Source organism: Nesoenas mayeri (genome assembly GCF_963082525.1).
Source record: "Nesoenas mayeri genome assembly, chromosome: 1".
NCBI lineage: Eukaryota > Metazoa > Chordata > Aves > Columbiformes > Columbidae > Nesoenas > Nesoenas mayeri.
In genome coordinates, this window is record NC_137541.1 from 16,000,832 (window position 1) to 16,012,098 (window position 11,267).

General features: G+C 42.3%; 1 protein-coding gene across 2 annotated transcripts; it reads left to right on the top strand.

Annotated features, from left to right (window-relative positions):
* The first annotated feature begins 274 nt into the window (after positions 1–274).
* On the top strand, positions 275–6,492 carry CBLL1 (Cbl proto-oncogene like 1). Of its 2 annotated transcripts, none has more exons than XM_080363182.1 (6): positions 275–304; positions 2,673–2,840; positions 3,169–3,269; positions 3,522–3,605; positions 4,416–4,489; positions 5,032–6,492. In XM_080363182.1, the coding sequence occupies exons 1-6, from the start codon at positions 292–294 to the stop codon at positions 6,071–6,073; spliced, it is 1,482 nt and encodes a 493-aa protein (XP_080219308.1). In that variant the 5' UTR covers positions 275–291; the 3' UTR covers positions 6,074–6,492. The 2 variants fall into 2 exon arrangements, with proteins under 2 accessions (XP_080219308.1, XP_080219309.1); XM_080363183.1 differs by having other exon boundaries at positions 3,172–3,269.
* Positions 6,493–11,267: the final 4,775 nt, after the last annotated feature.

Here is an 11,267-nt window from a genome sequence, read left to right on the forward strand (position 1 = left end):
CAGCCGCCGTCCCGGCAGGCACTGCGGCACCGCCGCGCCTTCCTCCCCGGCCTGGCCGCAGAGCCTGTCGGGACCGAGGGTCCCGTTGCGAGGCGGCGGCGCCGCCCGGCCGAGCTGGCCCGTGGGTCCGACCGTCCCCGCGCTGTCCCGCGGCCGCTCCGCAGGGGCGCAGCGAGCGCGGTGCCATAAACACTTCCCCACAGCGCACTTTGTCACGTCTCCCCCGCCTGCCACCAGTCACTTCCGCTTCCGGCCGCACCCTTCCGCTCCCACAGTGCCCCGCGCCGAATCATGGACCACAATGGTGAGGAGGGGAGAGGCCGGGAGACCCATTTACACGCGTCCCCACCCGGGCTCGCTCCGCGCTACCGGGCGGCGAGAGGCCGCGCGCGGGGCCGCCGGGTGCGGGGCGGCGCCAGGGTAGCGGCAGGATGCGGCCCAGCGCCCGGTAACGCCAGCGGGGCCCGGGTTCGCCGCGGTTCCCCGCGCGGCGGGGCCTGGTCGCTCCCGTCAGCGCCGGGCTCGCGATCGACCCCTTCCCCCCCCCCGCCGCGCGCCCGCCAAAGTTCGCGCCCGGCGGCCCCGCCCCTTTTCCCCCGCGCGGCGGTTCGGCCCTGCCCCCACCCGGCGGGGCCGCTCGGCGGCGGGAGGGCCCAGCGCCGGCCCGGCCGGGCTGCGGAGCGGGGTGGACACGGCGGGAGGGCCCAGCGCCGGCCCGGCCGGGCTGCGCAGCGGGGTTGACACGGCGGGAGGGCCCAGCGCCGGCAGAGCGGGGTTGACGCAGCGTCAGGCGCGGCCGCTGCCGGCGGGGCTGCGCGCTCCCGGCCTGGCTCAGCAGCGCGGTGCGTGCGGAGCGCACCGGCCCGCAGCAGGTGGATGCGGCCTGGAGCATCCCGGGGGCGTTTCCCCAGCCCGGGGCCGGTACCGTGTTGTGTGGTTGGGTCGGTGGGCTCTGGAGAGGAAATTTTCTCACGTTCCTGGATTTGGCTTCGTAGCTTTGACGCTTCGCTGGTCAGCGCGCTGATGTAGTCCCAGAAACAGATGAGTGGACGTGGGTTTTTAGCTAGGTTGGGGGGAATTTTTTTCTTCCCCATAGCAAATATTGCATTATAAACTGGTATGAATAAGATCTAGTATTTGAGCAGTATTATTAAATTAAAAACAAACAAACATGAAATGCAAAAGAAACTGAAGTTGATGAAGGTGACAGTTCAGGAGGATGTATCACCTCTAATTAAAGCTTCTCTAAGTAGTCATAATAAATTTGGTATGTTTTAAATGTTTTTTTCTAGACTTCATCGTGATAGCCCTGCTTACACAGAGTGGAATTTATTATCCTTCTGTGAAACATGAATGATTAGTAAACTTCCTAGTTTGGATTAGTTGAGTAGCTGACTTATGTAACTATTCCTAGCTTGTGAAGCTATGTGGAAGAAAAGCATCAGAACATAATTGTTTTCTATTGGCAGTTCAGTGGACTAAATAATAAACATATTTTTGTTGTTGTTTGGGTTGTATATTGTTGTTTTTCCAATTTGTTTTAGTCATCCCTATTTGCAAATGGATTGAGATCTTGCAGAGACTTTTTTCTGGTCTATGGTGTTGTGTTTTTGTGTATGCTGGTAGAAAACAGAATTTCCCAGCGTGGGGAAAACAGACAGCTTTAGTTTTATTATATTGGGTGTTCTAGTCCCAGCAGTCTCCGAGAAGCCTGGTGTCCAATGTTTGCTGGGCCATCTGCTTAGCCAACAGGACAGCTTAAACAAAAGCAACAAATGAACAAAAGTAAAACCAGGCTTTTTTGGTTTTGCCTTTTTACATATTACCTTTTGCAGTGAAAGGCGTCAGCCACAGTGCCAAGAGGAATAAATACATTTGATCTATCACAGGAAATTGAGGGCTCTTGATTTTGAGGTGAAGTGAGTGTCAGGGCACAGTCCCAACTTGAAGCTTTGTCGGAATTCCTAGTTTTGGTGGCTTGTGACACACCCCTTCGGGGATGAGCACATCCCGCTTTGACATGCCTGTCAGAATGGCAATTTCAATTAAAATGAAAGTGAGCTGGGTAGATTCATGAAGGATAATACTATTTTGGTATGAAGACTTGCTGGAAATGTAGGGAGTTGTACCCCTTCATGGGTGTTGCTTGTTGCAGTGTCCCCTCCAGGCTGTCTATTGGAGCCTGCGTCTGCTGAGGCTTGTGTCAGGCTATTTATTGCTTCATTTGCCCTGTTGCTTGATTTAACTCTGGTCATAGAGAATTCTGTATGTAATGTGGAACAGTAATTTTCTGTTTAGCAAGGATACTGCTACATACTCTTATGTTGTCAAGGTTGTACAAAGTAGGATTCATGCTGTGAGACGAGCTATACAGTTAATTTTTTTTTCTGTTGCGTAGAAATGACAGACTAGCTAACTTTTTACAGTAGCTTTGGTTTTAGGACTAGATTTGATTTCTAGATTGGATTGTATGTGAATTCTAGATTACAGAATTCTAGAAAGAATTGTATGTGAATATATTTATTTTCTAGTCATTAAACTTTGATATGTCATAAGAGTCTTAAACAAACTTCAAAAACATTTTTCTTGAAACTCTTCTGTTAATATTTAGTCTCTTTAGAAACTATTAGATAACTGAAAAAATACATAAACCTTTTTTTTTTCTTTCATAGACAATGATTTGCAAGGAACAAATAGTTCAGGATCATTGGGTGGTCTTGATGTTCGTAGAAGAATCCCTATAAAGCTTATCTCAAAACAGACAAATAAAGCCAAACCAGCACCTCGAACTCCAAGAAATATGAACAGGATGCCTTCAAAGACACAAGCTGGTGATGAAGGTAAATTAATATAAATACTAGGCTGGTGGCAGCATTGTTCAAGACTTTATTCAGCCTTAGAAACATAAGGGTCAAAGGTTCTGCCCAAGTGCAAAACAAGTTTTAAATTTCCAAGTACTGCCACACGTTAAGGATTAAATGATGCGCATTCCCAAAGCAAACTGTCTCACTGTGCCTTTCTGTAGGATGGGCTCAGCAGATTAGAAGACCTGTTGCATCTCTTGATGATTCCAATATAGAATGACACATAATCTTAATAGGAGCCAGTGTCAATTAGGAAAGTGTTGTTGTTGGCTCGTGTCTTTCTTCTCTTTCTTTTTTTCCACAGAAGAATTTGATTATAATGAAGAGGAGCGATATGAATGTAAAGGAGGTGAAATGTTTGGCAATCAAAGGAGATTTCCTGGACCCATCTTTTGGGACTATAAGGTAAAGTCATGGATGGGAAGTTGTGAATCTTCGTGAATCTTAGCAAACTGTAGGTAGTCCTGGGAGATACCTTCTTAGATAAAGTGCTCCCTTTACTTTTGACTGAAAATACGTTCTCTGCTTTCTTGGGTTTGTGATGTTGTTTCCTTCTCAACTAATTCAGAAATAATGGGCATGTTGTTGATAATAGAAATGAGAAGCTTTAGTGATGTTGGATTTTTTTCTCTCTCACCGTGTTCTCTATCCTATCAGATAAACTTGCTGGGGGAAAAGGATGATACACCCGTCCATTTCTGTGATAAGTGTGGATTACCCATCAAAATGTATGGACGCATGGTGAGTGGAAGATGCAGCAGTGATTTCCCTTTAGGTACAATTAGGCTTTACTATGTCTCTGTGAGGCCACTAGAGGTTACTGATTTCAGCAGGCCTCTGAATAAACACCAGAAGAATATCAGGATGGAAACAGCGGCCTTTCCTGCTGGAGTGTTTTTGTTCCATCTGTCGTGCTGATTTCTCTTTACCCCCTGATTCAATAAACTGAGCTTGAAAATGTTAAACAAAAAGTCAAAACACCATCACCAACACAAAAACCTTCAAGTCTAGTGGCTTTTGACCTTATATAACTTAGCTTTTAAATTAAAGGCTTTATCCCAATTAGAGACTTGCAATGAAGTTAGAAAACACTTTTGGCTTTTATGTCCCTTTAAAATTAGTGTAACAAAATCCCTGAGATTAATTTAGATTTAGACGTGTGATGTAACAGGCTTCAGGCTTGGACTTAAAGACAGTTAATGCTTTTAAAACTTTACTTCCTTGCCAGCAAGACAAGTGTAATTAGATTGCATATACAGCTTCTGTGAATGTTCGGTGTTGATATTACTGCAAGACTTAAACTTTTGCCTGTACGTTTTTGCCAGCTCTTATAAAACCAAACAAACCTACTCCCAAAAACCCAAACTCAACGCAAACTATTTTATAAAGTTTCTATGCGAACATGCTGTAAACTGCTAACTGCCACTGCCTGTTCACCTCATACGTCACTTCTGTTATTAGAAATTATGTGCTGGAGGGAGGGTCTGTATTCTGCAAAATGACATAGGCACTTATATATCATGTCTTAACAGAGTCATGTTTTGTCTCTAGATACCTTGCAAGCATGTTTTCTGCTATGACTGTGCTATACTACATGAGAAAAAGGGAGACAAGATGTGTCCAGGGTAAGTTATCTCAAGATTTATTATTAAAGGAAATGTAGGAAAGTAACTTCAATATCTTATTTCAGATAGTGCATTAACATGGTTCTTATTCATGTACATTTAGCAGAGGCAGTAGAGTATTCTATACTACACACTTTATTGTAGTTTCATCTCCTGTATTTGGGGATTATAAGATATGAGCGTTTACTTTGTTGTTTAAGTATTTGTGTAGCTAACCTGTTACTGCTCCAGTTTGAAAAGGAATAAATGACAGAGTGACTTTTGTTAAGGCTTTAAGTGCAGAAGAGAGGGAGAATTATGCTATTTATAAATTTCCACCTCAAAATTTTTATGGTATTTCATAGTTGTGTTTGGAGACTTAAAAACTAGATAAGCTTCAAACTCAATGAGTTGTTTGTTTAATTGCCACAGTGGAGAAAAATTCTCAGTTTGAATTTGAGTAATTACGTTAAACTGGTTGATTTTTGGGGAAAAAAAAAAGGCAGATTGAGCTCTCTATGATGACAATAAACCAGTATAACCAATATTCTCTCCTGATGTAGCTGTAATGAACCTGTGCAGCGAATTGAGCAGTGTGTCCGAGGGTCTCTCTTCATGTGTAGCATTGTTCAAGGATGCAAGAGAACTTACCTGTCACAGAGGGACCTACAAGCTCACATCAACCACCGTCATATGAGAGCTGGAAAGCCTGTTACTCGTCCTCCCATTGAACCTGTGCATCCTCCCATTGCCCCACCACCTGCCGAAATTCCTGAGCGCTTCATAATGCCACCTGAGAAACATCATATGACCCACATTCCGCCAAAGCAGCACATCATGATGCCACCACCTCCTTTACAGCATGTGCCACACGAGCATTATAACCAGCCACATGAAGACATTCGCGCTCCTCCTGCAGAGATGGCAATGGCTCCCCCGCCTCCTCGCCCCGTCAGTCAGGACACCTTCCGCATTTCAACAAGAAAACACAGCAACTTAATAACTGTCCCTATTCAGGATGACTCGAATTCGGGTGCTCGAGAACCACCTCCACCAGCCCCTGCACCTGCTCATCATCATCCTGAGTACCAGGGTCAACCGGTGGTATCGCACCCTCACCATATAATGCCTCCACAGCAACATTATGCACCGCCCCCCCCCCCACCTCCACCGATCAGCCATCCGCTGCAGCACCCTCCCCAGGCAGCAGGTACTCCTCACATGGTATACAGCCAAGCTCCTCCGCCACCAATGACCTCTGCTCCTCCTCCAATAACCCCACCACCTGGACATATCATTGCCCAGATGCCACCATATATGAATCATCCTCCTCCAGGACCTCCCCCTCCTCAGCACGGAGGCCCCCCAGTAAATGTCAATGCGCCCCCTCCCCACCACTATAATCCCAACTCTTTGCCACAGTTCAGTGAAGATCAAGGAACTCTTAGTCCCCCTTTCACACAGCCTGGGGGGATGAGCCCAGGGATCTGGCCAGCTCCGAGGGGGCCACCTCCACCCCCACGAATGCAGGGGCCTCCTGCCCAGGCCCCGCTTCCCGGACCACACCACCCTGACCAAGCCAGATACAGACCCTATTACCAATGATATGAGCAGTTACATGCATAGAGAGTGCTATGAAGAGGATACAACTATATACAACAGCCTTTTAATTAAGTGTTTGGGGGTTATTTTGTTGTGGTTTTTTTTAAGATACTGTCATTTTGACTGTAAGACATTTTTGGGTTCGAATCTTAAATGATTTTTAAGCCTTGGCGCTAGGACTCTGACTTCAGATAGTCTGTAGTGCTAAAATAAGTGGCTTAGTAGACCACGGTTGCATTTTAACAGAACTTCTGTCTGTAGTGTGGCTAAATTGTCCTAAGATGAACACTTGTAACATTATTTACTGGAGAAAATGAACACGTGTTGTACCATTCTGAATATTGTTTTTGTTAAATCCAGTGTTTAGTTTCACTTGTGATACATTTTTGTTAACCTGTGTACAATAATTAAATTGAAACATGGTTGTAAAAGTGGTGAGTTTTTATATTAAGTTAACACAGGCATATTTGTGGGACACCATTTCGGCACCAATACTTTCCAAATGAGCAGTGTAATGAAATATTAAGGGAACTTTAATATTTCTCCTACTGACAGTTACCATTACTTATAATGAATTCAGGCTATGGTGAATTAATGGCACTAGAAATGGAACATGCAGAATACTGCATTTCAGCTTTTTCTTTATTTTCTTCTTTAAAGTTATGCAGCCGGATAAATTAACAAGGAGTACAGCTTTGGGGGTGTCATGGAACCACATAATCATGTATTGTGGGTTTCAGTGGGGGGGTTTTGTTTGGGTTTTTGGGATTGGGTTTTTGGGTTGGTTGGTTTGTTTCAAAGCTAGTTTTGGTTCAGAAGGCTCTGTTGATGTGTGCACTGCTCACTGGAGTTGAATTCAAGCTATTGTGCTTGCCTGTGGCTATTTTTGGGTGGAAGTGGTTGTGAACTGGCTTGCCCTGTCTATGAGAAGCAGATTATTTTAGGTAGGGAAGTGGTGTTTGCCTCTGTCACTTCATGTAATATGCTGGGTAGGAGAACTTCCCATACGGAGAACCTGGAAGAAGTAGTCTGAAATCCCATATGTAGATACAAAGAAATAAAAAGCTTATCTGTGTTGGTTTTGTGATACAGATTTACAGATACAGATTTAATTGAACAGACAACAGTTAGGTGTTTTGTTTTGGTTGGATTTTGCTTTTTGTTTTTTTAAGTAGCGATATAAATGGGCGCTGAGGTCTGTTTCGGTCCAAAATTCATGTTTTACAAGCATACCTCTAAAGAGAAATATAATACAAAATGCGAATGTTCTTTTTTAGTGCAGCTGGTAGCAGAACAGGACAGTGTCAGTACCGTCTGTCGTTTGGAGTGCTTGTCTTTGCATTTCTGATCAATGTTGGTGCTGAACCATTTTTTTTTTTTCAAAATTCCGCATTAGTGGTGCTTGTAGATGAAGAAATCTTGTGGGGTTTTCTTGAAGGTTGGTAATTTCCCACTGTTCTCAATCCAAACCATCTTAACGCCTCAGTTTTACTATTTATTTTGTAAACCTTCTTGGCTGCCTCATATGTTCAATATATGAAAGAGCTTTGGCAGTGCAACATTTCAAATTTTGTCATTTTAAGTATAAACGGTATTGTTTTTTAAATTACCAGAGCAAGGGCTCTTAAGATTTACTCTCTGTCCTTGACCACTGTTGATTTCCTTGTGGCCACAGGCAAACCTTTTAGAATACTTTTCAGATAAATACTTTCTTAGCGATGTGCAGATAAATTCTGACATGCTGGCCATTTGTATAGCACAGAATTTGCATAAGTGCCAACCGCTCAAAAGTCTGCTTAGCTGTAACCTGCTTCTTTCTAAGACAGGCTGCTTTGTGTTGTTTTCTCTGAAAAATAAGTCATTTTAAGCACAACACACTGGCAAAGTAAAAGAGGCTGATTGTGATGGCGTGCTATGGTACAGGGTTGATTGAAAATGTACTGTTTTGGTGTGTATGAAGGGGAGAATTACTCTGCCAGTGTTATTTCAGTAACTGACAATAAACACAAAGAACTTTACAGGACCCACTTTTGTCCCTGTCAAATTGCTTGGTAGGAGGAAGGTTAGGCACCTTTAGGTTACTGGTAGGAAATTGTGTATCTGATTAATGTTCTTTGGCTCTGCAAAGCCAAACTTAGGTGAGACATACCTGTTGTAAACAGACTTCCTGATGGTTCTTGGTACCATTTGGATTAGGCTGAGAAGGTAACACATGCGAGTTTACCACGTGTCCGGCTTTTCTGCAGGAAGATGCATCAGCCTCACCCGTGCACTCTTGGTTTGGAAAATAAGACATTCTGAAATCAGCTATTGCCCATCAATTGCAGGTGATGAGGAAACAAGGCAGCTCTATCATACTTGTTTTTAGAAGTAAGGCAGGTTGTGTACTTCTATGTTACACAGTCTGTTGTGAAACAGATAAAGGGTTCAAAATTAATAATTCTGGGTCCACTGCTGTTCTTGAAGTTATTGATAAAGTGCTTTTCCATAAATGCAGAGGTAGTTGAATTGATTAAGGGAAAGCAGCAGCCTTTGGTCTGTCAAAAAGCACAAAATGGAAATGTATGTCACTGCAGAGCATGTGTGACGATTTTTTGCTGGTAATATTTGAGGCAAAGGTGACGTGTGTCTTATGGACCATGACATATTACACTAAAAATCAGTGGGATCCCTTGGATTGTTTCATCACCATGGACCAAAAGTCTGTGTGATAGAGGACTTACTTGGATTGGGTCAAATTCCTGTGCCCTGCCTGTACAGGAACACCTACATCAGTTTGTTTATTTATTAAGTTTTAAGTATACCTATGAACCTAAGGTACTGTTGATACTTTCATATTTACAAAGTTTATAAATATCTGCATTGGTAGAAGCCTTGTGCTAACAGTCTTGTCAATTTGTTTATGTGGGTTTGGGCATATTTTTTTGTTTGTTTTGTTTAATTGATTTGTTTTGTTTTGTTTTTTGGTTTTTTTTCAAAATACCTGATCATTTCAGTGGGACGTTCAGAAATGCCATATATTGTATTTAATGGTATTATTGATGGTCTTAGAAGTGTTGAGATATATTGGCAAATTCTTTGGATTTCTACTTATGTCTTCTTGTAAAGACAAACATTTGAATTGAATTATGTTTATTTTGAATAAACATCCCTGTCTGTGGCAGTGATCTCCCTGCTGAGGCATTGCTGAGCAGGTCTCGAGTTTCAAAGAGAACTCTGGTGACATTTACATTTGTCAGCCATTGGAGGTTCTTCTAATAATGTCATGTAAGGGAATGAAAAGAGGTTTGATAATGGTTTGTGTCCACCATGGAATGAATGAAAGGACGTCAGCAGATGGCCTGAAATCATCTGGGGTTTAGATCCTTGTCTCCTTATGCTTTAACTTCAATTCCATTGATAACTCCACTTAAAGGGTTGCCTACAGCCATGCATACTTTACAACAAGCAGGCTAATTACCTGACATGTACTTCACATTTGATGTTTTTTTAATAAATGCTATTAACATAAAGATTGGATACCTACATGTGTTAAATCATATTCTTCATGAATTAAAAAAAAAAAAAAGTGAATTATTTTTTAAAAACCTACTCCAAAAGAATCAGAAAACCTTACTGAATGGAGTTTCCATTTCTTTTCATTTACTGCTCTCAAAGGAGTGTCTAATTCTGTTTGTAAAAAAATTAAATGGAAATAACTCATATTCATGCCGTGTTAAAGTTTACAGACGTAACACAGGAGAAAAACTGTCTCCTGTGTTATGTGAAGTCAAGTGTTCTCAACAGCACATCTGTGGGGGTGTGTTGCCTGTGGACTGAATTTGAACATGTTTTCTGCTCTATGAAACTTGTGTCTGGTTTTGTGCTGTTTCTCTCCGCATGCACAGGGTCACATCAGAAGGTCCTGCGGAGCCTGGGAGGCTGGAGGAGCGCAGCACATTGCAGTTGCACCATAATAGTGAATGTATGGGAAATAAGTTTGAACTTCTGTTTGTAGATACGGCACTACAGGGTTCAGTGCAGCAGAGAAATGTGCATGGTTCATTTTCATCCTGACTACATTTCTAAAGGAAATGTCAGAATTATACAACTTGTGCTTCCCCTGTTTTCTATTTTATGGTCTTAAAAGCAATTATTAGCAATTGTTAAATCATCTCTATATAGTAATGTGCCTTCACAACTGCGGGGTTCTTCACTGTGTTCGGGTATGTTATATTCATAGTGACGGTTCATACTGACCAGTTTGTAAACTGAACTAGTTGCATTTGTTTGGGCCATGGGAGTGAGAATAATGAAGTTTGAAACTACTTTTAGCCTTAGCCATAAAACAGAGTGACATTAGAAACTTTTAATACTCTGAATTGTATCTCTTTGTTGGCTAAATATGCGACATGAATTTTAAGTTGGGATTATTTAAAAAATGTTTTTGATTCAGTTCATGAGTACAGGAGATTAAAAGATTTAAAAAAAAGCAGCATACATCCAGAAAGGTGTGGGGGGAATAGCAGCAGGACCTGGTGAATTAGCTCAGTCATCTTTAAACTTTTATCATTCATTTTGATAATAGTAGAATGCAAGTGATTATTGAGTCTTAGTAGGGCTGATGGTAACACACTTCTTCTGTTAATAGAAAGAGCGATAATGTACGCAAGCAGGCAGGAATGTTGCCATTTTTATGTAGTAATGTTGCACAAAAGAACTTCAGCTGAACTGCTTAAAAACAAACAAACAAAAACCACACACACAAAAAACCAAACCAAAGCAAAAAACCACCACCAAATTGAGTAATTTTAAATAGATGTGAATATGTGTCGGCTGACAAGAGTTTTCTTCATATTCGTTTGTGAAAGCAAATGCTTGAACACAGCTCCAAGATAATTTATGGTGAATTAATTCCTGCACTGAACAAAATGACACAAGTACCAGTGAGAATTCCCATACTTGTTCTTTGCCATCTCTGGGTCAGGTAAACTTTTCAGGCACTTTATTTGGAAGCAGGAGGGAGCGGATGTTTTTTTAAGAGTGAGAAAAGAAAGTTGCCTACATTCAACACAGGGATGACTAATAGGAAAATCTAAGTGACATTTCTTTCCAGTAAAGAAGTACCTAAAGATAGTTTTTTTTCTTAATAGGAACTTGGGTTTAAATTCAAAAAATATGAGTGTGCAGCTTATAATGCTCTCTCCGTTGGGCCCAA

Bases quoted from the DNA above. Each gene is read 5' to 3' on its own strand.
- CBLL1 (XM_080363182.1), top strand. The intron at 2,841-3,168 runs GTAAATTAATAT...TTTTTTCCACAG, and splicing joins GACACAAGCTGGTGATGAAG to AAGAATTTGATTATAATGAA. The intron at 4,490-5,031 runs GTAAGTTATCTC...CTCCTGATGTAG, and splicing joins GGAGACAAGATGTGTCCAGG to CTGTAATGAACCTGTGCAGC.